This window comes from Aotus nancymaae, unplaced genomic scaffold (assembly GCF_030222135.1).
Source record: "Aotus nancymaae isolate 86718 unplaced genomic scaffold, 86718_ANA_hifiasm-v0.15.2.pri h1tg000046l, whole genome shotgun sequence".
NCBI lineage: Eukaryota > Metazoa > Chordata > Mammalia > Primates > Aotidae > Aotus > Aotus nancymaae.
Window position 1 is genome coordinate 26022265 of NW_026988460.1, and position 27250 is coordinate 26049514.

The 27250-nt window shown below is 37.6% G+C and overlaps 1 protein-coding gene across 7 annotated transcripts in view; it reads left to right on the forward strand.

Annotated features, from left to right (window-relative positions):
• Positions 1 to 27250, forward strand: part of TMCC1 (transmembrane and coiled-coil domain family 1) — a 255738-nt gene that overhangs the window by 48926 nt on the left and 179562 nt on the right. For 2 of the 7 annotated variants that reach the window (XM_012472817.3, XM_064362079.1), the window contains exons 2-3: positions 19800 to 19852; positions 24500 to 24774. The exons of 1 other annotated variant lie outside the window; for it this stretch is intronic. In XM_012472817.3, coding sequence (XP_012328240.1) covers positions 24541 to 24774 — 234 coding nt within the window. In that variant the 5' untranslated portion in view covers positions 19800 to 19852; positions 24500 to 24540. Of the gene's footprint in view, positions 1 to 9011; positions 9109 to 19799; positions 19853 to 21019; positions 21033 to 24066; positions 24775 to 27250 lie in introns of those variants that run through there. 4 more of the 7 variants (XM_064362078.1, XM_064362077.1, XM_021675801.2 and 1 more) reach the window with 4 other exon arrangements.

A 27250-nucleotide genomic window follows, 5' to 3' on the forward strand; every position in this document is an offset into this window, starting at 1 on the left:
CCACGGCTGGTCTTGACCTCAGTTTAAGCAGTCCTCCTGCCTCAGCCTCCCAAAGTGCTGGGATTACAGGCGTGAACCAACCATGCACTTGGCAACTTCCTTCCTTTTTAAGGCTGAATAACATTTCGTGGTATGTATAGGCTGCATTTTACCTGTGCATCTGTACTGCTATGAGGGTGTATAGGTATCTCTTTGAGGCCTTGCTTTGAATTCTTTTGGATATGTACCTAGAAGTAGAATTGCTAGATTGTATGATAATTCTAATTTTAATTTTTTTGGAACCACCATGCTGTTTCCCGCAGTGGCTGCACCATTTTATATTCCTATCAGCAATGCACAAAGATTCCAATTTCTGCACATCGTTGCCAACACTTAGCTGTTTTCCTGATAATAGCCATCCTATTGTTTATGGTTTATAATATGATTAAAGTAGCATATCTGAATATTTTCTTATTCTTTCAATCTTTGAAAAATTAAAATTGAATTTTTGTTACATTGTCTTTAAGTTGCTTGCCTTTCTACCAAGCAAATGTTTGTTTAATGGGACTTATATGACAATCTTTTTCTTTTTACCCTGCTGGAAGTTGATCCATTCAACTGATAGCTTTATTTTTCTTTCCTCAAAAGCTAGAACTAAGCCTACAGGAAGGAAAGGAACATACACTGGAGCCAAAGGCTGGTGCTGCATAGGCCTGTAGGGTGTGCATATTCAGAAGCTTTGCAATTGGTTGGCCTGGATCTGTCAAAACATGTTTGGATGGTTCTGGCTGTGTACTGATTTATTTATGTGCTTCTGAGTAGCGATCCTATGAATGAATGCATTATGACTATTGTTTGGAAAACTGTTGTATAGATTTCCAGGGAGAAAATTTCCGGGGAGATGATCGGGGAGAAAAACTCAGAGAAACCCCACTGTTGAACAGATTGTAAATTCACTGGTTTAATCTTCTGTGAGTGCTTTTCAGAGATTAAGCCTTTGCCTGATCTTAGCTGCAAATGCTTGTATTTTGGATGCAAGTTATTTCACAGAAGGGACTCTGTGGTAGGAAGACAGAATATGAAATTAAACATCTATGTCTTAGGTCTAGCCTAAATAGATATTGTTAACATCAGTGTGTTGGGTATAAAATAATCTCTCTTCGATTTCAGGAAAGCATAGAGAAAAAAAGATTCTTTTCTAATTTTTATTGATCCAGCTGAAATGGTACAATGTCTTCCATTTTTAAGACACTTAAACATTTGTTTAGTTGAATTGTTTGAAAGGACAGAGGAGAATAGGACATTCCATATTTGAACAGTGTAAGTGGAAGCACATGAATTGATGGAGGTAGTAGTATCCTTCCACATTTTTTTTCCTATCATGATTTAGACTCCTACAGATTTTGTATCTTAAGAAAGAAATGCAGACATGTTGGTAAAATACTAGCAGTTTTCGAATGATACCTAATCGAAATGTTAATTGAAATAGAATTCACAACAAACCTGCATGTGTACTCCTGAACCTAAAATAAAAATAAAAAAAAATTTTATGCACAAAAAGTAAAAAAAATAAATAAAAATAGAATTTACAATCTTGAATTAAATGTAATCCCTTTCCATGGATACATACAGATACATATATACAGGAATATATATGTATGTGTGCTTATATGTAGAGATACTTTCTTTTTAAGACGGAGTCTCTCTCTCTAGTCCAGGCTGGAGTGCAGTGGTGTGATCTTGGTTCACTGCAACATCTGCCTTCTGGGTTCAGGCAATTCTCATGTCTCAGCCTCCCAAGTAGCTGGATTACAGGCATGAGCCATCATGCCAAACTTTTTGTATTTTTAGTAGAGATAGGGTTTCACCATGTTGGCCAGGCTGGTCTTGAATTCCTGACCTCAGGTAATCTGCTCACCTCAGCCTCCCAAAGTGTTGGGATTACAGGTGTGAGCCACAGCACCCGGCTGATATAGAGATACTTACAAATAAGTGCACTAGTCTAATCCTTACTGAATCTTACTCTGTTAAATTTACATTATGATCATAATGTGGTACATGTTTAATAGTAGTAGTAACAGTAAGAAAAAGTTATAGCAGCTCTTAGTATTCCTTTACTTTGTGCTAGTCTGTATATTAAATACTTTCCATGTATATATTGTCTCATTTATTCTTTACAATAAGATTGTAGAATGGGCAATATTTTTATTGCCATTTTGGAAATCAAGTAATTTGCTCAAGGACCAACAATTAGTAGAGGAGGGAGCCATAATAGCAGAATGTTTCAGTGATGTAGGAAGTCAGGTCATAAGAGGAATGAAGATAGGGGAAGGAGTATTGGATTTGAAGAGAGTTAAGTGTGAAATAGTCCTTCATGAGAATATGGGAGTGAATAGACTAGAGAAATGTAGTCAGATTACTGAATAGAATCAAATGCTCATTTGAGGTTAGTGGACACAAATTTTAAGTGTCATTGGTTGGCATAGATTTGTGTATTTTCTTGTCACTTTCAACTGTAAGGGTTCAGGTATGGAATCAGAGAGTTAGATTGGCAGGATTGGAGTTTTGCCAATTGTTTGGGGAAAGGAGAAGGCCAAGGAAGCTAAGGGTGTGCAAGGGAATGTTTTTAATGATGGCTCATATAAACTAAGCCAGGGGACTTATTTTAGGGGAAAGGGTTAAATGGAATGGAATTGGAGTTATTTTTGTCCTGTATATATTCACTCTTTTTAACAAGTGGTGCTAGAACAATTGGAGATTCATACACACACAAAGTACCTCAACCCTTACCTCACACCAGACATAAAAATTAACTTCAAATAAATCATGGGCCTAACTTGAAGAGCTAAAGCCATACAACTCCAGAAAGTTTTTGTCAGAAAGAAAATACAGGAGAAAATCTTAGTGACCTTGGGGTAGGCAAAGATTTCTTAAAATACAAAAAGCATGAAGTGTAAAGGGGAAAAAAAATCACTAAATTGGATTTCATAAAAATTAAAAACTTTTAATCTTTGAAAGATACCTTTAAGAAAATGAAAACTCAAGCCTCGGGCTGGGAGAAAATATTTGCAGAACATGTATCTGACAGAGGATGTGTATCTAGAATATATAAAGAATTGTAACTCAAGTATAGAAAGACCCCCCCATAAGAAAAGGGTGAAACAATCTGAATGAAGTTCATCAAATAATGTAAGTGGATGCCAAATAAGTACATGAAAAGATGCTCAATCATAAGTCGTTAGGGAAATGTATATTCAAACCGTAATGAGATACCACTACACACTCCCTAGAATGGCTGTAATGAAAAGGATTAGTCACATGTGACAAGAATGCTGGATCATCTGGAACTCTCATATACTGACGATAGGAATGTGAAATGGAGCAGCTACTTTGGAAGACAATTGGGCAGTTTCTTTCAAAGTAAATGTGAACATGCCATATGATTCATCTATTCTAATTATTCAAGAGAAATGAAACTGCATATTCACAAAAAAAGACTTGTACACAGATATTCACAGCAGCTTTATTGGTAATAGCTAAAAACTGTAAACAGCTCACATATCCATCAAGTGTATGGATAAACAAATTTGGTGTATTTGTACAATGGAATACCACTTGGCAATATAAAGAACAGTTGATACTCTCAGCAACCTAGATGAATCTCAAAATAATTCGGTATAATGGATGAAGCTAAACTTCTGAAGAGTACATTGTATGTACTTGGAAAACTAATTTCTTGCAATAGATTTCTAAGCACTATTAGGAACATATGACTTAAACAATTTTTAAGTCAGGGAGTAAGTATGCTTAAATAAAATACAGTCTGTGAAACAAATCTCTGAATTATTATCACTTCACTTGACAGTTTAACTTGACCATATTTCTCACTTTAATGTAATACTGTCTTATTTATATAAAAGAGGTCTTATTATATAAAAGAGGTTTTCAATTCCCATTTTTAGACTGCATTCTAGCCTGGGCAATAAAGCTATACTCCCGTTCTCTCCCTCCTTCTCTTCCTTTTTCTTCCTCTCTTTCATTGTTTTTTTTTTCTTTCTCTATTTCTTTCTTCCTTTTTTTTTCTTTTTTCCTTTCTAAAAAAAATAAATAAATAAAATTTCAGAAAAACTATCACATGACAGAATTGGCATTAAAAATAGAAAACTTAAATGGACCGATAACTTTTAAAACGTTACAATGTTAAGAAACAAACTTTGACCTAACACCTCCCTCCTCCATCACCAAATTCCTGAGTCCTTGGAAGTTTTATGAGAATTCAAGAAAATGTTCAAAATATAAAATAGTCTATATCATCCAAGGTAGTCTCAAAAAAAAAAAAAAAAGAGAGAAGTATTGGAAGGCATGGGGGTAAAGAAGTAAGAACATTAAGAGAGGCCAATTTTTAGCAATTAAAAAAAAATTACCATCTATTTACTACCCCATTGAGATAATAAAGCTTTTAGAATAGAACCTAGGGCCAGGTGTGGTCATTCACATCTGTAATCCCAGCACTTTGGGAGGCTGAGGTGGGCAGATCACCTGAGGCCAGGAGTTTAAGACCAGCCTGGCCAACATGGTGAAACACAATCTCTACTAAAAATATAAAAAATTACCCAGGTGTGGTGGTGTGCGCCTGTAATCTCAGCTACTCCTGAGGCTGAGGCAGGAGAATCGCTTGAACCCTGGAAGTGGAGGTTGCAGTGAGCCGAGTTCATGCCACTGCACTCCAGCCTGGGCAATGAGTGAAACTCCATCTCAAAAAAAAAAAAAAAAAAAAAGACCCTAGAAGTATTTATTGCTCCTTGCTTTGTCTGAGACTCAGAGGTTAAGGGACTTGCCCAAGATAACACAGGTCATAGCAAATTGAGACTTGACACCTGGCTTCCAGAGTACTTATTTAGCATCACCTCTGCACCCCCATTTTAAAAATTAAATCTTGTCTAGGTAATGCATTTTCTGCTTCATATTTGAAAGATAACAAGGCATGTATAGTGAAAAGTCTTCTTATCCCCTCCCATAATCAAACAGTTCTCCCTGTCAGTAGGCTGCTGGGAAACTTTTCAGAGCCATTTGACACATAAACATCCATATAACCATATTACTCCTCCCTTTTTTTTTTTGTTTTAACAGGGTAGTGTCATGTATATGTTCTGGGATAGATAGCTTGCTTTTGGCTTGGCATTTGTTCCATTACTCCTGTACTTTAAATGCTGGTATTTATATTTAATGAAATGTTAATAACTGCTAGGATGTAAAAAAGAATTTATTCTAGTAGTTTTGACTAACCAAGATGAATTTAAGAAATAAAATTCTTAACATTGTCATTGTTTCTTGGTATGGAAATTTTAGAAGCAGGTTGAACTGCAAAGAGTCCAAGAGGAGCAGAAAAATATCACAAAGAAGTGAATCTGGACTGTAGTAGAGATAAATGTTAATACTTACAGATAATACTATGTGCTAGGCAGTGGTCTAAATGCTTTACATATATTATTGAAGTCTCACAACAGTTCCATGAGGCAGGTAGCTTCTATCCCCATTAAAAAAAGAAATACTGTCTTATTTGTATTCTCATGTTTGCTTGCTCATTGATTCACGGAACATTTATTCAGCATCTGTTTGAGCCAAGCCTCTGTAACTACCTGGTTTTTTGTTGTTGTTGTTACTATACTTTTGTAAGGTCCTTTTTCTTTGGCTGCCTCTGATTACAGTAAACATACGAAGTTTAATAAAACAATTTTCATGACTGAGGAGAGAGCATTCTTTTTTCAAAATTACGTATGTATGAATGAATGAACAGCAATATCTTGCTCTGTTACCCAGGATGGAGTACAGTGGTGTACTCATAGCTTACTGCAGGCTGGAACTCCTGGGCTCAAGTGATCCTCCTGTTTCAGCCTCCCAAAGTTCTGAGATTATAGGCATGAGCCACTGTGCCTGGCTAGCATTCTTCAAAGTAGTAAATGTCTACTGAACTTGATGATGTCTTTCTTATTTTTGTCTCAACTCTTGGGTTTCCTATTACTGGGTTAGTAATGGCTTATAAAACAAGGAGGTGAGGAGAAAGATTTGTTTTGAGTGTGAATGACTGGTTGGTAAAAGATGTTGCTAAATCACAAATTCCCTTAGTAGGCAGTTGGAAAAATGTTGCTTCATGTAAAATAGAAGCACAAGAAATAAATAATAGCTTCAAGAATAGAACTGTTGAATACATTTTCAGTGTCGCGAAGCATAAAGTATGTGTTACCATTGAAACCATTTCAAATGACCTACAGTGAAGGAGAAAGCATAAATTGGAGATTTTTTTTTGAGATGGAGTCTCTCTCTGTTGCCAGGCTGGAGTGCTGTGGCACGATCTCGGCTCACTGTAACCTCCAACTCCCTTGTTCAAGCGATTCTCTTGCCTCAGCCTCCTGAGTAGCTGGGATTACAGGCATGCACCACCATGCCCAGCTAATTTTTTTATTTTTAGTAGAAATGGGGTTTCACCATGTTGGCCAGAGTGGTCTCAGTCTCCTGACCTCATGATCCGCGCACCTCAGCCTCCCAAAGTGCTGGGATTACAGCGTGAGCCACCGGGCCCAGGCTGGAGATGTTTTTAAAGTCTGAAAAACATGGCTAGGTTTCACTGCTTTAAGTAGTGTGATTGGCCAGGCATGGTGGATCAAGCCTGTAATCCCAGCTACTCAGGAGGCTGAGGCTGGAGAAACGCTTGAACTCAGGAGGCGGAGATTACAGTGAGCCAAGATCACACCACTGCACTCCATCCTAATGACAGAGCCAGACTCCATCTCAAAAAAAGAAAAAAAAAAGGTAGTATGATAATGGCTCCCTACAGCCTCTATAGCCTGGGCTTAATGGATCCTCCCACCTCAGCCTCCTGAGAAGCTGGAACTACAGGCATGTGCCAGTATGGCCAGCTAAAGTTATCTGCCTGCCTTGGGCTCCCAAAGTGCTAGGATTACAGTAGTGAGTCACCATGCCCAGCCCAAAAGAGAATCTTCTCTCGGCTCCTTTTTGGCTGCCAAATACTAAAGTGTTTGTGAGACACCCACCCTTTGTTTCCCCTCACATGTATCACATGACTACATAATGCTTGATGTTTTTCTTTCTTTTTGAGACAGAGTCTTACTCTGTCCTAGGTTGAAGTCCAGTGGTGTGATCATGGCTCACTGCAGCCTGTACCTCTCTCCAGCTCTAACAGTCCTTACACCTCAGCCTCTTTGAACAGCATGCCACCACACCTGTCCAATTTAAAATTTTTTTTGTAGAGACAGGGTCTCCTCATGTTGCCCAGACTGGTCTCGGCATGATATTTTTCTATTGGGGGTGAGATTAGGCAGAATTTCAGGGTATTTTACCTGATATTTCATGACTCTTGCTGTCACAGACACTTAGGCTCTTTGGGGACATTTCTATGTCAACTCCTTCTGAAGTTGTTAAACCCTTGTCTGAGGTACTTCTATATCAGTGAGGATTAACTGAATTGTCTAATGCAGCATGTTTCAGCTTTCATGCTGCCTCTTTCCTTCTCTTTATTGGTTATTAACTGTTTTGATAGTAGATCTCTGATTGATACTTCAATGATAGTATTTATGTATCTTTAATTCAAAAAGCATTTGAAAATTATAGACTTCTGAAAGAAGCTGGATGCCTTTCCTCACCTTCATGAGGTAAGTAATTACTCATGGGAGTAAAAAAGTAACATTTAGGGTAGTTGGTGGAAATGTCTGTAGACAAGGAGATATTTATAGATCATTTATACTTTTCCCTTAGAAAATCTCACCCCTTTCCTCTTTTTTTTTCTTCTGTTGATTGCTTAAGTTGCTTGCTTATTGGTTCATATTTAAAATCCACATCTATATTAATTATGAGACTTAAGGCCTGACTCATATGAAAGTAGTTTTGGTTTTTTTGTTTTTGTTTTTGTTTTAAATTTTGTGAGACGGTCTTGCTCTGTCGCCCAGGCTGGAGTGCAGTGGTATGATCTCAGCTCACTGCAACAACCTCTACCTCCTGGGCTCAAGTGATCTTCCACCTCAGCCTCCTGAGTAGCTGGGACTACAGGGATACACCACCACCCCCACCTAATTTTTGTATTTTTTGTAGAGACAGGATTTCACCATGTTGCTCAGGCTGAGCATTCTTAATAGGCTAGGATTCGTAATCTAGCTTTGCTTTTCAGACAGATATACTGAGCCTTATACACATCCTTTCCCTCTTCCACCTTTTAAATTTTCTTTTCAAAAGGGAATAGGATATTTCTTTGGAATAATAAATGGGTCTAATTTTTGGGTAACAGGTATTATCAAAGAAGGAAGTATTTTGAGAGAGAAGAGCTTTTATTTTTACTAGTTCAGGAGTTAAGTTAGCTAAAATAAAGGATTCAGTTCTTCATCAGCTGCCTGCTTAGACCAGGTTTTAGATTTCAGGTCAAAAGATGCAGACCACAGATAGTGTTAGAATCAAGACAGAATGAGCTAGCACCTTTTTTCCGGTTACCCTTCAGGAATGGTGAGAGAAGATGGGAGAGGCAGGGAAGACAAGGCAAAAAAAGAAAAAAGAAAAAAAAAAAGCTACCAATGCAAATATTGGATTTAATTTGTAGGTTCCTGAAAATGAAATCAAGGAAAAAGAAACACCTGATGTTGGGCATTGTTAGAATTTATTCCTGCATATGTATCACATACCTAGGATTTGTAGGTTTCAACCATTTAATTATTTTTCCCAGTTTTACCCAAAAAAAACCCTGTCTTTGAGGATGGCAGATGAAGGGTAGTCCATATTTCATATATTATTCCTGTATTTCCATTCGCTCCTGAAATCATGGCAGTGTTTTTCCACCTATAATATTATTCTTTCTAGATTTTGTTGATTTTTATACTTTGCTAGATTTTGTAAATTTTTGGTAGGTATCCTTATTAGGCTAAGGGAGTTCCCATCTGTGTTAGTTTGTTGGGAGTATTTATTGTAAATAGATAGTGGAATAGTCTAATGCTTTTCTGCATTTATTGTTCTTGAACTCCCAACCTCAGGTGATCCGCCCACCTTGGCCTCCAAAGTGCTTGGATTATAGGCGTGAGCCACCACGCCCGGCCTTAAGAATGCAAAGAAACCTGTTTCTAAAACCAGGTCTGACGTTTCTTTTTTTTTTTTTTTTTTTAATGGGGTTTCACCATGTTGGTCAGGCTAGTCTTGAACTCTCGCCCTCAGGTGATCCACCTGCCTTGGCCTCCAAAGTGCTTGGATTACAGGCGTGAGCCACTGCACCCAGCCGCATTTATTGTTATGATCATACGGTTTTTAAACTTAGTTTGTTGCTATGGCGAACTACATTGATTTTTGAATGCGAACCAGCTCTGCATCCCTGGGATAAACTCTATTTAGCCTAGATGCATTGTCTTTTTATATAATGCTGTATTTGATTTGCTAACATTTTGTTAAAGGTTTTTGCATATATGTTCATTAGAGATACTGGTCTGCAGGGCTTTTTTTTTTGGTAGTGTCTGTTTTGTTTTGGTATTAGAGTAACGTTGGTCTTTAAAATGAGTTGGGAATTGTTCCTTTTTCTTTTTTGCAAGAGATAGAATTATTATTTCTTATTTAAATGGTTGGCAGAATTAACCACTAAAACCATCCAGGTCTGGAGTTTTCTTTTGTGGGAAATTTCCAACTACAAATACAGTTTCTTCAATTCAGTTAATCTGTTTTTCCTTTCCTTTTATATTTTTTGTAGTTCATGTCATATTTCAAGGAATTGGTTTATTTTATCTAAGCTATCAAATTTAGGGTCAAAGAAGTGTTTGTAGTATCTTTTATTATTCTTTTAACATCTATTGTATCTGTCCTCTTGCCTTCATTCCCAATATTGGTAATTTATGTCTTTGTTTATTTCTTGGTTAGCCTAGCTATAAGTTTATCAATTTTATCAATCTTTTCAAAAAACCAGCTTTTACTTTCATGGGCTTTTCTACATTGTGTTTCTCTTGTCAGTTTTGTTGATTTCTGCTCTAATTTTTATTATTTTCTTCCTTCTGTTTGATTTAGTTTTAATTTGTTCTTCTTTTTCTACTGTGCCAAGGTAGAAGCTTAGGTTATTGGTTCTAGGTCTTTTTTTTTTTTTTTTAATAATATAAGATGTAATTAAGACTATAAATTTTCCTCTTAAGTACTGTTTAGCTGCATTTCATAAATTGTGATAATGCTGTATTTTTATTTACTTTGCAAGTATTTCTAAGGTAGATAAACTTCCTTTTTGTTTCCTGCTAGCTATAGTTGCAAATGTTTTTAAAATTTCTTTTTGACTTCCTCTTTTACTCATGGGTTATTTAGAAGTGTATTGTTTAATATCCACATATTTGGAGGGACTTTCCTAATGTATTTTTTTATTGATTTTAGTTTTTTTATTATGGTCTGAGAATGTACTTTGTATTATTTTTATTTTTTTTTATTTTGAAGGTTTGTTTTGTGGCTCAGAGTATGGTACATCTTTGTGAATGTTCTATGTGTACTTGAAAAGAATGTATATTCAGCTGTTGTTCAGTGGAGTGCCCTACAAATGTCACTCAGGTCAAATTAGGTGATAGTGCTGAACTGTTGAGGTCGTGCGCACGTGCATGCGTGTGTGTGTGTGTGTGTGTGTGTATCTGTGCATGTATGTGTTTGAGACAAAGTCTCGCTCTATCACCCAAGCTGGAATGCAGTGGCATGATCTCAGCTCAGTGCATCCTCGACTTCCCAAGTTCCAGCGATTCTCGTGCCTCAGTCTCCTGAGTAGCTGGGACTATAAGTGCATGCCACCAAGCCTAGCTAAATTTGGTATTTTTGGTAGAAACAGGGTTTCACCATGTTGGTCAAGCCAGCCTTGATCTCCTAGCCTGTTGGTCAAGCCAGCCTTGATCTCCTAGCCTCAATTAATCTGCCTGCCTCAGCCTCCCAAAGTGCTGGGATTATAGTTGTGAGCCACTGTGCCTAGCCAATCTGCTTACTTGGTTTGTCAATTACTGAGGGTTAACTGTTAAAAGTCTACTACTATCATTGTGGATTTGTCTGTATTTTCTGTCATGTCTATCAGTTTTGCCTCCTGTATTCTGAAGCTTTGATTTAAGGTATATACACATTTAAATTTATTATGTCATCTTAGAGAATTGACCCTATTATCATAATGCCCCTTGCATCAGTTCGTTTTCACACTCCTATAAAGAACTCCCTGAGACTGGGTAATTTATAAAGAAAAGAAGTTTAATTGACTCACAGTTCCACATGGCCAGGGAGGCCTCAGGAAACTTACAATCATAGCAGAAGGTGAAGGGGAATAATCATGGCAGAAGGCAAGGGGACAACTTAGTTACGCCACATTTTTAGGTATCTTTTTTTTTTTTGAGACAGAGTCTTTCTCTGTTGCCAGGTGCCAGGCTGGAGTGCAGTGGCACGATCTCAGCTCACTGAAACCTCCGCCTCCCAGGTTTAAGCAATTCTCCTGCCTCAGCCTCCCGAGTAGCTGGAACTACAGGCGCACCACCACCACACCCAGCTAACTTTTGTGTTTTTTAGTAGAGATGGGGTTTCACCATGTTGGCCGGGATGGTCTTGATCTCTTGACCTCATGATCTGCCCACCTTGGCCTCCCAAAGTGCTTGGGATTACAGGCGTGAGCCACCATACCTGACCTTCATGTATCTTTACAGTAGTACCCCATTCCTGGTACCAATTTTCTATGTTAGTTCATTTTCACACTGCTGTAAAGAACTACCTGAGACTAGGTAATTTATAAAGAAAAGAGGTTTAATTGACTCTCAGCTCCACATGGCTGGGAAGGCCTCAGGAAACTTACAATCATGGCAGAAAGTGAAGGGGAAGCAAGGCAAGTCTTACATGGCAGCAGGAGTGGTGTGGGGAACTGCCACATACTTTTAAACCATCAGATCTCATGAGAACTCACTATCACAAGAACAGCATGGGGGAAACCACCCCCATGATCCAGTCACCTTCCACCAGGTCCCTCCTTTGACATGTGTGGATTACAGTTTAAGAAGAGATTTGGGTGGGAACACAGAGCCAAACCATATCACTCCTCTTTATCCTTGACAGTCTTTCTTGTTCTGAAATCTACTTTGTCTGCAATTCATTTGGCTACACTAGCTTCCTTTTGATTAATTAGTGTTTGTATGGTATATTTTTCTCCATTGTCTTATTTTTTTTTCTCTTTCAATCTGCTTAGCAGGCTTCTTGTGGACCAAATATAGCTTGATCTTGCCTTTTTTTTTTTTAAGATGGAGTTTCACTCCATTGCCCAGGTTGGAGTGCAATGGCATGATCTTGGCTTACTGCAACCTCTGCCTCCCCAGTTCAAGCAATTCTCCTGCCTCAGCCTCCCGAGTAGCTGGGATTACAGGCGCCTGCCACCATGCCTGGCTAATTTTTGTATTTTTGTATTTTCACGATGTTGGCCAGGATGGTCTTGATCTCTTGACCTCATGATCCACCTGCTTCAGCCTCCTAAAGTGTTGGGATCACAGGCATGAGCCACCGTGCCTGGCCTCCTTTTTTTTTTTTTTCTATAGAGACAGGTTCTCATTCTGTCATTGTGGTTGGAGTGCAGTAACATGATCATGGCTCACTGCAGCCTTGATCTCCTGGGTTCAATCAATCCTCCCACCCCAGTCTTCTGAGTAGCTGGAATTACAGGCACATGTCACCATGCCCAGCTAATTTTTGTGTTTTTGTAGAGACAGGGTTTTACCATGTTGCCCAGGGTGGTCTCGGACTCCTGGGCTCAAGCGATCCTTCTGCCTCAGCCTCCCAAAGTGCTGGGATTACAGGTATGAGCCATTATGCTTGGCCTGGTCTTGCTTCCCTGCCACTTCCCTCTTCTCAGTAAATAGTCTGAGAAGACTATTTACTTTTAAAGTGATCATTAGTATAATTAGATGAAAACCTACCATCTTGCTAGCTGTTCTCTATTTGTTGTTTGTTGTTTTTTTATTTTTTTGAGACAGGGTCTCTCTCATTGCCCAGGCTGGAGTACAGTGGCATAATTATGGCTCACTGTAGCCTGGACCTCCTGGGCTCAAGCGAGTCTCTCACCTCAGTCTCCCCAGTAGCTGGGACTACAGGTGCACACCACCATGCTTGGCAAATTTTTAATTTTTTTAGATATGTGTCTCATTATGTTGCCCAGGCTGGTCTCAAACTCTTGAACTCAAGCAATCCTCCTACCTCAGCCTCCTGAGTAGCTGGGACTATAGGCGTGTACCACCATGCCCTGCTAATTTTTCTATTTTTTGTAGAGAAGAGATTTTGCTATGTTGCGTAGTCTGGTTTCAAACTTCTGAACTCAAATTATCCTGCTGCCTCAGCCTCCTGAGGAGCTGTGACTATAGGTATGCACCTATAGTGTGTAGTTTTTTCCTACTGCCTTTTTTGGCATGATTTTGTGTCTGTGTGTGTGTGTGTGTGTGTGTGTGTGTGTGTGTGTTTAAAAATTCCATTTTACTTTGTTGACTTATCACTTACATTTGTTTAAAAGTTTTTAGTGGTTGCCTTTTGGTTTACATGATACATTTTAAAATAATCTGAGTTTTTCAAGTATTTCACCACTTCACATTTAGTTTAAGTATGGTTATAGTGTGTTCCCAGTTCTTCCCTCTTTTCCCTTGTGTCATTGTTGTTAAACATTTCACTTTTACCTGTGTGGTACATATCCAATGCATTGTTACTGCTTTAAGAAGTTATCTTTTAGAGCAATGAAAAGTAAAAAAGTTATACTTTACCTTCATTTATTCTTCATTTTGTAGATTCAGACTTCTTACTTTTATATATTTTTCTGCCTGAAGGACTTCTGTTAATATTTCTTATAGGGTGGGTCTGCCGGCAGTGAATTCTCTTATTTTTTACTGGTCTGGTGAAAGTCTATTTTTAACTCATGAAGAATATTTTCACTGGATGTAGAATACTGGATTGGCAGTTTTCTTTTCAACACTTTAAAGTTGTCATTCCACTGTCTTACAAAGTTTCTGATGGGAAGTTTATTGTAATCTTTATCCTTATTCCTCTGTATGTAACATATTTTTCCCTCTTTGACTGCCTTCAAGAGCCCTTGGCTTTCAGCAGTTTGAATATGATATGCCTAAATTTCCTTTTTTTTGGTATTTTGTTTGGCATTTTCAGCTTATCTCCTTTTTTTTTTTTTTGAGACAGGGTCTTGCCCTGTCACCCAGGCTGGAGTGCAGTGGCACACTCACGGTTCTTTGTAGCCTCGAACTCCTGAGCCCAAGCAGTCCTCCCACCTCAGCTTCCCAAGTAGCTGGAACCACAGGCATGTGCCACCATTCCCGGTTGATTTTTTAGTTTATTTTTAGGGATGAGGTCTCCCTATGCTTCCCGGGCTGATCTCTTGGGCTCAAGCCATCCTCACTTCTCAGCCTCCCTAAGTGCTGGGATTGCAGGCATGAGGCACCAAGCCCATCCTGTTTTCATAGTTTCTTATTCTTACAAGTTCTTGGCCATTCAAATGTTTCTTCTGAACTTCTCCCACAGCTGTTATATGTTCTCCAGGTAGGAAAATCTCTTTCCTCTTTATATTTCAGTTTGGGCAGTTTCTACTAGCCTGTTTTCAAGTTTACGGATTCTTTTTTCAGCTGTTTCAAGTCTGCTGATAAGCCTCTCAAAGGCATTTGTCGTTACTATGTTTTTATTTCTAATCTGGTTTCCACTTGATTCTTTATGATTTTCATTTCTCTCTGTGAAATTACCTGTCTGATCTCATATGTTGTCTACCTCTTCCATTAGAGTTTTTACTATATTAATCATGTTTTAAATTCCCTGTCTGGTAGTTCCAAAATTTATGTCGTACTTGGGTCTGGCTCTGATTATTGCCTTGTCTCTTTGGGCTGTGTTTTTATTACCGCCTTTGCCATGCTTCATAATGTTTTTTTTTTAAGCTGAATGCGCTGTATATAACAGGAGATACTGAGGTATATATTTGATATGCTTATAGAAGACTGCTAGTTTTCTGTTAGTCCTTTAGGGTGGAGATTTGTGTTAATCTCTTCAGGCATTGGGCTGTGTTTGATGTTTATTATTGCTATGGTTACTAGAGTTGACATTTGTTGTTGCCGTGGAAACCAGAGGCTTCAAATTTTCCTAGTAAAACCTTGTTCTTGTCTTCCTGCTTGGCTCTGGGTTTTCCTTTTGTGCTGTTTCTCCGTGAGAGTCTGAGTCTTGTAGCTCTGTGAGATGTATTTGATTTTACTCAAAGCCTGTCAGTAAGGTAGTAGAGGGTGAGGGGAGTTCTGTGATGTTCTGGTTAAGCCTCAGATTTATGCAGATACTAAAACCTGCGTCTTTAGGGTGTGGCCTTCACAAGACTCTTCCCTTCTTTTTCCCAACAGCAATGGGTATTCAATAGTATCCTCAAGCTAAGGTTTTTTTCAGCTCTTTCCTCCTGCATTAAGGCTATTGCTGTTTTAGAGAAACAATGAAGATGGATATGGGTGAAAATTGAGTGTCGGCCTCCCTTCCTTCCTCCAGCTGTAGTGGGATTCCACCAGAAATTTCTCCTTGCTGATTAAGCCTTTTGTTCCACAGGGAGATAAGTGAAATAGGCTGGTTTGGCATTGTTGTTTGCTCTTTCCTCCTTATCTTCGCAGGAGTGGAGATGGAGGAGCTTTCTCTGCTTTCTCCCTGCTTCCTCCTGCATTAGAGAGCCTTTTGAGGTTCCTGGAGAAAAAGCTCACAGGAGGACGGGAACTATTCTATGATTGCAGCCCTCGAGGACTTCACATTCTGATTCTTACCTACATTCAGTCTTCAGCAGTTTGTCAGAATTTCTGGTTAATCTTCCTATCTGCAATGGGATTCTTCCATGTTCTTGAGACTATGTTTCCTTTCGTCAGAGAGAAGGCTTTTAGGTGCCTGTCTAGCCTTAGCTGTTGCTCCATCACTGCTATATTGCCTAGAGGCTGGGGACGGTGGTAAATAGAAAAAAGAAAAGGAGGAAAAAGTGATTTCCCCCCCCAAGTCTCTCTGAACCTCAGAAATCCACATTGTGGTCAGAGAATATACTGTGTATCATTTCAGGTTTTTGGTTTTTTTTTTAAATTTGTGTGACTTGTCCTAGGCTCAACATATGGTCAATTTTTGTAAATGATCTCTTTCTGCTTGAAAGAGTATTTTGCAGTTATTGGGTGCTATGTCATATTAATGTCCATTTAGGTAGACTTTGTTCATACTATTCAAATCTTTATTTCTACTCCCTCCCCCTCTTTTTTTTGAGTCATTCTATCACCTACTGAGAAGAATACAATATTCATCTATTATGATTATGGATTTTTTTCCCATTTCTTTGTAATTTTGCTAAGTTACACTTTATATATTTGGAGGCTACGTTATTGCATGCATACAAATTTAAAATTGTATCTTCCTGATAAATTATACCTTTATAGGTATTAATGCTTTTGTGCATTGAAGTCTACTTTGAATACAATTATTATAGCTAGAGAAACTGTCTTTTAGTTTGTTAGTATGACTTTTTCCCATACTTTATTTTCTGTAAATCTTAAGTGTGATTCTTGTAATCACAATTATTAATTTTTTAAAAAGCATATTTTTGTCTTCTGGTCCAATTACATTTAACGTAATTACTGAGTTATTTGAACTTACATTTAAAATCTTACATTTTGCTTTTTATATATTTTATTCTGTAATCTTGTTTTCTCTTGTTTTTTGGATTTGAGTATTTTAATTCTTTCTCCTTTCTATTTAGTGTGTTTGTTCTCCCTCCGGAGTAACATTAGTTATCAGTTACCTGTCCACCATTCCAGGATGAAACAGTCTGTGCATATACAGTATATACTCCCTCCTTCAGAAGTAGTAGTATAATATATACATGGTTCTGCACTTTGCATTTTTAAAATAAATACATTTTTTAAAAACATATTGCAGATTGCTTCCTGCTTTTATACTTGTTTGGACAGTACAAGAACCTTGGAACCCTGTGACTCCAAGTATATGCTCTGATTGTATATTTTTATTTTTTATACATTTGAAACGTCACCACACATTATTATTGCTTTAATAATTCAGTGTTGTTTGATATATCTCTCTTTCTGGATTCTAAAACAGAGTATCTGTCTCCTTGGTATGGGTTGCTCAGTGGGGCTGGTTTGGCTAGATAATTATTTAGGAAAAACTAAGCATACGCTAACAGATGAAAAGAGCCTCTGTCATTTAAAAAAAAAAAAAAGAACTGCAAGAAAGAATGAGAGAAACCATGACTGATTTTTTTTTTAATTGTGTTTGAAAAGGAAGAACTTACTGACAGCATGAAAACAGCTGTGAATAGGAAACAGTGGTCATAATAAGACCTTTACTAAGGACCTTAGGAAAAAGGATTTCAAGAGGATCAAAAGAAAGAGAAGCTTTCTTGGTTAGTTAAAATGTTTCTATTTTATTGTGGCATAAATGAGGTGCAAGAGAAAGGAAAACTGAAATTTCATAGTTTTAACATCTTGGGCCAGAGTGGTGAGGGAGTAGAGAAATATTTAATAAAACAAACAAAAACAGCAATATGATCAACTGAGCTCTTAGACCAGGGTGGTGAGAGAGTAGAGAAATATTTAAGAAGGTCTAAAGGAATAAGGGACATCTTACCAAGGCTGGATGCAAGGAAATAGCTATCATACAGTCTAGAGGGAGCCCATAGGATTTGCTAAAAGGCAACAGATTTCTTTGGGGCCAATTGGAGTATGCTTGACATTTTATTATTGTTGAAATAAGATGCAGGAGGATGAATTGGATGATTGTACTCTTAAGTAATACATTTCCAGCTGAGAGCTATAAATACTGGTTTTATCAGATGCTTTTTTAGCATCTATCGCAATGGTATGAGGAATTTCTTTTGACTCTTCAGTACTTTGTGTGCTCATTTCTTTCCATTTACTTTAAGACCCATTCCCAGCCGTACCTATGGGCTCAGCTCTTCCTAGTCATCTTTTTCTAAATTATTACAAGTTCCTTACTTAATTTCTCTGATTATCATTTTTCCCTCTTCTCATGCATCTTACATGATTGTTAGACCTGAAACATCTCTTATATCCTGGAAATCTTATAGTGGCTCTTTATTGTCTGTTATATCAAGTCAAAATTTCAGTCACTATACCTGTTTTGGCCTTAGGTTTTTCAGTTGTAAATTGATTGGTTTCAGAAACTCCCTTATCTTGTGGGTTGTTGTGAGGATTAGATATACTATTCATCTCAGTGCAGTTTAATGCAATCTAATATAAATACTCAGTAATTATCCAACATTTGAAGCCCTCTTTAACTTCCCAGAATAATTACCCATTGAATCTCATTTCCCTTATTCAGAAATGTGTATCCACCAGTATGGTCCATCTGACCTCTTTACTGGCCCCCAAACATACTTGTGTTTACTGCCTACTGGCTGAAGGTATAGGCCCACATATTTCTGCTTATTCATCCATCTTCTCATCCTTCAGAGCTCAGTAAAAGCCTCTTATTTTTTCATTAAGCTTTCCTAAACAATCCAATTCTAACTGATCTTCCTTTCTAATGGTAATTTCAGTCTTTCTTACACACTTCAGTACTTGTGTAGTGTTGTGCTGTTTTGTCTGTTTCATGTATGGACATCTTCTTTTCTGTCCTAGATTGTGAATTCCTTGAGGACAGGATCATATGCTTTATTTGGTCTGTATAATGCTAGGTACATAGCAGATGTCTCAAAAATACTTGTCTAATTAAATTGCTTCTCTGGTAATACCTGTCAGAAGCAAGTTTTCCAGAAAAAAATAATTTTGGTGCATACCAATTCTCAGTTGTACATTGTGGCTCTGGTTTGTAATTTTTAAAAAATTTCATGAATACTGAAGGTTAGCCCAAAAATAAAAAATACTAAAAACATTTTTTTGGTAGCAACATGGAGTCTTGCTGTGTTGCCCAAGCTGGGCTTTGAACTCTTGGCCTCAAGTGACTCTTCTTGCCTTCACCTCCCAAAGTGCTGGGATTACGGATGTGAGTCATTCTGCTTTGCCAAGATATGTTTGTTGTTGTTGTTGTTGTTGTTTTAAAATTGAGACAAGGTCTAGCTTTGCTCCCAGGCCAGAGGGCAGTGGTGTAACTATAGTTTACTGTAGCCTCCAGCTCCTGGGTTCAAGACATCCTCTTGCCTCCACCTCTGAAGTAGCTGGGACTACAGGTGTGCACTACCATGCCTGGCTAATCTTTAAAAATTGTTTTAGAGATAGGGTGTCACTGTTGCCCAGGCTGATCTCGAATTCCTGGGCTCAGATAATCTTCCTGCCTTGGAGTGCTGGGAATACAGGCATGAGCCATCATGCCTGGCCTAAGATAGGATTTTTAGAATTGCCTTTGAATAGAGAATAGCAGATACAGAATAGGAAACTACTTGAAAAAAAACGTACTTACAAAATTGTGGTGTTTTGATGTACCTGTTTTATATTTCATGTTACTTTAAGATTAGAATTAATGGAATGTCCATTCCTTATTCAGTATGATAGTGTTAAAATATTTATTGCTGCTTAAGATATTTGCCACTTTATCTTTTTTAAGTGCTAAGTTAATATTTTTTTCCAGTATACCTTCTTTTTTGATTATAATTATTCTTGATTATACTTTCAAAAAATTAGAAAATACTAAAAATTACTAGAAAAAATCTGCCAGTGAAAGAGGAGACCATTAACATTTTGATGGATATACTGGTAGTTGTTTTCTGCGTATCTGTAAAAGATAAGTTTCCCCATCTGAGTTTCTCCTTTTGTAATTAATTACTAATGTTTGCTTTTCAGCTTTTCCTAAAAGGATTGTACACCTTAAAAGTGCTTAAGGAAGAGTGATGAAGGCAAGTATCCAACTCTTTGTAGTCAATGAAATTTAACTTGGTTTATGTGCTTTGGTCACCATATTTATCAAAAAACTAAAAAATTGGAAAGAAAAACTTAAGGGAAAAAAAGACAAAGACAATTTATGTATAGTTTGCTATGACTTTTAGGTGGAGTACCCTCTGAAATGGTTGATGGATTTTAAAAACATAATTTTTCTTACTTATCTCTGATACTAATTCAAAACAACTTGTTTTCTGGGTGTGAAGTATATTAAGCCTTCAGCAAAGCTGTGCTAGAAAAATTAATTGTTGAAAATTCTAAGAACTTAACAAAATTATTTGAAATGCCTGGCCAGTAGGTGGCTGCCTTCTTCGTCCCGTTTTCTCACTTTTTGCTCCTTCTGCCTCTCACATTTCTCTCCTTCGACCTCTCCCGTTTTTTCTATGTCCTTTTGCTCCTTTTTATCTTCCTCTCTTTGGTTTACTTATATAATTACTTTTCAGAGAAGCTGAGTGAATAAAAGAGAGGCCAACATTTCCTTCTTAACAAAAAAGCATTTGATAGACTTTGCAGTCAAACTTGTTTATGTTAAACCAGGGATCTAAAATTAGTTAATTGGGCTGGGTATGGTGTCTCATGCCTGTAATCCTAGCACTTCGGGAGGCTGAGGAGGGAGTTCAAGACCAGCCTGGCCAACATGGTGAAACCCCGTCTCTACAAAAAATACAAAAATTAGCCGGGCATGGTGACGGGTGCCTGTAATCCCAGCTACTTGAGAGGCAGAGGCAGGAGAATTGCTTGAACCCAGGAGGCAGAGGTTGCAGTGAGCTGCACTCCAGCCTGGGTGGCAGAGTGAGACCCTGTCTCTAAATAAATAAATAAATAAATGAAAATTATTTGGGGAATTTTATAAACTGCCCAACAGTTATTCATTTGAGCTTCTGTAAGACATACAGAAGAAAAGAAGGGTGTTCCTATACAACTTTGAGATTATTGAATTCCTTTTGTGTTTGCATTCTTACTGTCAGCAACTGTATAGAGTTAATTATTGCAATATCACTATTGTTGGCATTTTTGCCACAGCATTTGACCTTAGTGGCTTTAAAGATTTTCTATTGGCCTACAGAAAATTTTAGCAGCCTTCAAAACCTTGACCAGTTTCTTAGTGCTGCTATTACACAGATGATAGCTACAAGCGTAAGTACCACATTACATTTTATCAGTTCAGTAGATTGTTTTTCAGAATACTTACCTTAAAACTTGATGGTTAAAGCTCAATTTAGGTTTCTGTAGGGCTGCATGCCAGGTGAGGCTATGTGCTGGTATGATTAAGGTAAGTTTTGCCTTTGAAAATCCCAGAATTTATTACTATTTTCTTGCTTATAGGTGTGAAGACAGTCTTGGCATGAAAATTAACACCTTAGTTCCAGTTTTTTCCTGGAAATACTAACATTTCCCTTCCCTAATCAATCATAATTTAAAATTATTTGAAAATAAATAATTTGGCCTGGTGTGGTGGCTCACACCTGTAATCCCAATGCTTTGGGAGCCTGAAGCAGGTATCACTCGAGGTCAGAAGTTCGAGATCAGCCTGGCCAACATGGTAAAACCCCATCTCTACTAAAATTACAAAAATTAGCCGTGCATGATAGCACGTGCCTGTAATCCCAGCTACTCAGAAGGCTGAGGCAGGAGAATCACTTGAACTCAGGAGGTGGAAGCTATAGTGAGCCAAGATTGTGCCACTGCATTCCACCCTGGTGACAGAGCGAGACTCCCATCTCAAACAACAAAACAAAAAGTGAATGATATACAAATGCTTGTGAAATCTCAAATGAATTTACTGACATTTAAAATGTACCACATTCTCCATTTTTTAAATAGGCAGCAACCAGATGGCCAGCTGATTAGTTTATAATAGTGCCCAAATGAGTAGATTTGCTGAGTAATAAATTCCTAGTACTTTTGCATATAAAACAAGTAGATCATTTGGTTTCTCAACTAACCTTGACATCATTCCTTTATTCATGCTGTCTTTTAATCTCATGGGATAAACTTATTTTATACATTTTACTTCCAACAACAACAAAAATCAGTGCATTAGCTAATATAGAGTGCAAATAAAGGAAATAGTAAACTACTTTTTCACTTCTATTCTGCTGCTTTCACACCCTCCCATCTTCTCAGGATCTAAATAGCCCAGTTCAAGAAGAGATGAGTTGATATATGCTGGTAGGGTCTTATTTTGGTTACATTAGCCCTTTCCTCTGAGGAGTTCAATTCTTTACAGATTAGAAATAAAATTCAGTAACTGTTAGCCAGACAAACTCATGAGGAATGGTGAGATGATTATTATTTTAAAAAATCAGAGTAACATGGTATTATATGTTTATTTCATATTTGTTTAGAAGGGAATAATTAAACATATACATTGTTGGCAAAATTTTTGCCCACAAGGAGCCCCAGAAAACTGCACTAGAGGCTAAGACAGTCATTGATCTAATAAGGGCAAGGGTTTCTTTCTTGGCTCTCCCAAAGGGAAAGAAATGAACAAAAGCGATGCAAAATCAGGAAAAAGGCAACAGGCCACAGTGGGATGGCTAGATTTCAGTGGAGCCACAAAGAATTTGGGTGAAAGGCAATGAAACTTCCATTCTCATGGTTGTTATTCATTTGTCTAATTTAGGAACAAACAATTTTGTGGCATTTAGAAGGAAGGTACTAGAAAGAGACAAATAAATATCTTTAGCCCGGTCACCATGTTTATACTCCTCAGTCATGAAGAGGTTAGGCAATGGAATCACCGGCATGAAAGAATATGGACAGTGGAGCCACAATGACAGTGCCCATATAATAATTGAAGAAGGTCTTCTGAGAGTAATCATCAGGAAGAAAACTTTAGTGAGTTTGCATTCCTGTTCCACTAAATTCTAGTAGCCTTGAGTTCACAGGAAACTCTTTTATCCAGCTAATTTATGGCTTTCTAGATTGCCACTTGGTGGCAGCAAGTTCAAATATTCCCAGAACAGGAGCACCATGGTGCTTCATTGGTAGTGACTTAGATTGTTGAAAGTACTCGGTAGTATAGGGACTTTTAAAGTCCTTTAAACCGAAAGTTGAAGAAAAATATGAAAATAAAGAACCTCCTACATCATATTTTGCCTTCTCTAGCAGCTTCTGTGCATGTATTTAATTTTGTTTTATATATTTGCACAAATGCAGTATAAAAATAAACACTTTCTATTAGGAAAAATCTTATCATCTCCCATCCCCCCTCCTTTTTTTTTTTTTTTTTTGCATGTGATTTTAGTAACCATGGCAGTTGTGCTGATTTTATATCTTTTAGTTTCAGCTTCCTTTTAATTTCTTGCGTTTAATACTGATACATGGTTGCTATTTGACCTTTTTCTCTACTCTTCTATCACACTCAGTTACTTTGCCTTCGAGTTTGTGCGGATATATAGGAAGCTTCTGTCAGGGATGACGCTATAGAGAAAGGGATTTCTTTGAATCTCCTTTCTTGATAGCTGGTACTGAGCAAAGCTCTAGTCTCTGAAGACTGATTCTGTCTGAACCATTCACTCATATGGTGCCAGAAAGGTCATTTGTGCTTCAGCAGTTAATTCAACTTACAGGAATTTTATTTCCATTCTCCTCAAAAGAGCAAATCTGTCATCTCTAGTTACCAGTGAGCTTGATGAATATGAATGGTAACAGAAATTCCTGTTTTCCATTAAAATCATCATATACTTAGATCAGGATATCCACTTCTCACTGTTACTCTTCGACTATACTGAGTTTCAGCCTGTGGATAATGAACTGTGGTTATGAATGAGAGGGATTAAATTGCCTCAGCTAGACTAAGCGTATTTGGATGGTCTGTTCTCTTGATTTCCCAAACAATGGTTGTTCTGTCAACTACCATTATAGTGTCCATTCCAAGATGGCTCCTCTAATATCTAATTCTGTATATATTGAATCTTGTAGGGATTTCTGTTTTTGAACATTGCTGTTTTCATTTCCTATGTTCTGGGCTTTTTCTCCTATTCTAAAAAATAATCATTACCCACTATCTAGAAAACTGTCTTTTAATCTTCTGATTAAAGATTGCTTAATGATAGTGCCTATTTGTTTGGCCAGTAGCATGTTTTTCTTTGTTTTAACACTGGAGTTTCTGCATGGATTTATAATACAAGGTTTTTGTTTTGTTTTGTTTTGTTTTTAACATTAGATAGGCATGAAGCCTTCGTCTCACAGCTGCATGCGTAGTCACTGTTGAAGCAAATGCCTACCTAATTTGACACTCTTGGTGTGTTAAAAAAAATTTTTTTTGAGTTTGCAAATAAGCATATTAAGTCTACTTATGGAGCCTTCGGGCAGTGAACAGTTATTTGAGGACCCTGATCCTGGAGGCAAATCCCAAGATGCAGAGGCCAGAAAGCAGACAGAATCAGAACAAAAATTGTCTAAAATGACCCACAATGCTTTGGAGAACATTAACGTGATTGGCCAAGGCTTGAAGCATCTCTTCCAGCACCAGCGCAGGAGGTCATCAGTGTCTCCACATGATGTGCAGCAAATTCAGGCAGATCCAGAACCTGAAATGGATCTGGAAAGCCAGAACGCATGTGCTGAGATTGATGGTGTCCCCACCCACCCCACAGCTCTGAATCGTGTCCTACAGCAGATTCGAGTGCCACCCAAGATGAAGAGAGGGACAAGCTTGCATAGTAGGCGGGGCAAGCCAGAGGCCCCAAAGGGAAGTCCCCAAATCAACAGGAAATCTGGTCAGGAGATGACAGCTGTTATGCAGTCAGGCCGACCCAGGTCTTCATCCACAACTGATGCCCCTACCAGCTCTGCTATGATGGAAATAGCTTGTGCTGCTGCTGCTGCTGCTGCTGCGTGTCTACCAGGAGAAGAGGGAACTGCGGAGCGGGTAAGTTTTTCCCCTTTTCAAATGAGTAGATAATAATTATAGCTAATAAATGAATGCTTAGAATTATATTCCTGTTTCCTTCCTAACATATTGCTATATTTGTCTTTCTATTAAAACCTTACGTATATTTCATATATTCTTTCTGTATATTTTAAAGAAGGTCAGTTTTATGGTAGAGGAATAAAGATGCTTTGTTATTGTTTTGATTTTGCACATGGAAATGGCTTTCTTACATTAATGAATGTAGTGAATAAAGTTTAGAATCCGAGTTTGCCTATACTTACCATGGACATACACTAAGATGGTTATAATTTTTATATACTTCGTAGTACATCATCAGCATTTGTTATACATTTTGCATGCCACAATAGAGCATATACATTATTATAGTTTACTATTAATAAACAGATTGTTTTGGGTTTACCCAACTAGGTATATTAAATTTAGGAGAAACTTTTTCCATATAACTCTCAATTATAGTTAGTTGAGGCACATAGAAGAAATAGTCCTGCTAGGGTTTGAAAACTCAGGTATATACATGTAGCTATGCAGGTAGTGACAGCGAGTGACTTAAGTGTTATGGAGACTGGAGAAATTAAGGAGTTACTGCTTTGTTTAACAGGGACAATGTCTTAGCTTTAGCTGATGGTTGAAATTTAGTAGTGTGGGCACCGTCTTGCCAGAGCTTCTGATTTTCCTCAAGAGAAACTGGAAATCTAGTTGAGAAATTTCTTGATTTTTAACAGATATGCAAGCCATACTGAACACATTTGTGGGCTAAGTCAGCCTTGTAAATTACCATTTAACTGTCTTTTGGCATTACTTTTGTGTATTCCTTAAGGCTCTTATTTGATCATTTTCATTCTGCGTCTGCTTGTGGCACAGTGAATTTTTTTTTAAATTGTATATTAAGTTACCTGGAAACGTAAATATTAAGTCTAGAACCTTAAACCTTTCCTACCTAAATGTGATATTTAAAACATATAGGTAATGGACAATAAGTCACTTTAAACCTGTCAAAATAATGATTTGAATTAAAATTTAAAAAATGTAAATGAGGAAAAGTAGCATATATTTATGTGTATAGTCATTTTTTTTTTTTTTGGAAACAGAGTTTAGTTTAGTCTGTCAACCTAGGCTGGAGTGCAGTGGTGCAATCATGGCTCACTGCAGCCTTCACCTTCCAAGGCTTAGGTGATCTTCCCACCTTAGCCTCCCAAGTAGCTGGGACCACAGGCATGTGTCAACATGTCTGGCCAATTATTTATTTGTTTGTTTGTTTGTTTATAGAGAGGAGATTTTGCCATGTTGCACAGGCTGGTCTCAAACTCCTGAACTCAAGTGATCCTTCTACCTCAGACTCCCAAAGTGTTGGGATTACAGGCATGAGCCACTGTGTCTAGCCTATAGTAGTTATCTTTGAAATAAAAAGAATATTTGGTCACTGATTACTCAAGGTAGTTGGCAATAAAGATTGACATTGCAACTATGTAACTTGTCTTAATCTTCAGCCTTTACCAGAGAACACTAGTAATCACTACTAGTGATTCTGGGATTATAGACTTCTTTGTTAAAAGGAAAAAGTGTAAGTAAAGCAGATTTTATTGGAAATTTCCAGAGAAAGAGGGTAAAGTGAGAACTTTTTTTCATAACATTGTTTCTTTAATGCTCTTTGTCAGCTTTACTAACATATACGTACAGTAAAATCCACCAGTTTTAAGTGTATATCTTGACTAGTTTTGAAAAATGTGTAGTTTTATATTAACACAGTCATTATATAGAACATTCCTATTACCCAAAAATAATGATTTATCATGCCTCTTTACTGCAGTCAGTCCCCTCTTACCTAACCTGTGTGGCCTCTGGTAGCCACTGATCTGCTTTCTATTGCTATAGTTTTGCCTTTTCTAGAATTTCCTAAAAAATGATATCATACAGTCCTTTGTGTTTGACTTCTTTCATTTAGTGTAATGCTTTTGAATTGTTGATTCAACTGTTGTTGTATGTGTCGATAGTCTGTTCCTTTTTATTGCTGCACCCCCGCCTAGGCAACAAAAGGAGACCGTCTCAACCCACCCCCTCCCCCCAGCAAAAAGATAGGTGTAAACTTTGGCGCTTCTGAAGGGAAAGTTTGAAGTTACAGATTCAGGTTCTCTATTAAGGCTAATATCACTTCAAAGCTCACTGTATCATTTTCTTATTTATAGCCAAACTTTGGAAAAGCAGTGTACATTAGGCTGCAGTAAGGAAGTTTTTTGGATCACTTATAGTATAGGCTGAAAGAAAGGGAAATTTTTGTAATGCCTGGCTGTAATAGAGAAAAGAGGAAGAAGTCTGGGGGAGATGTATGTGTTCAAATAAAAATATTTCTAAGTTTGAATTAATTGAACTATAAGCAAAACTAATAAGGCAGGTGTATTCTCCCAGTGGAGAAATGAAGTGGGGAAAAAGATAATTCCTGTTATGACCACCAGGT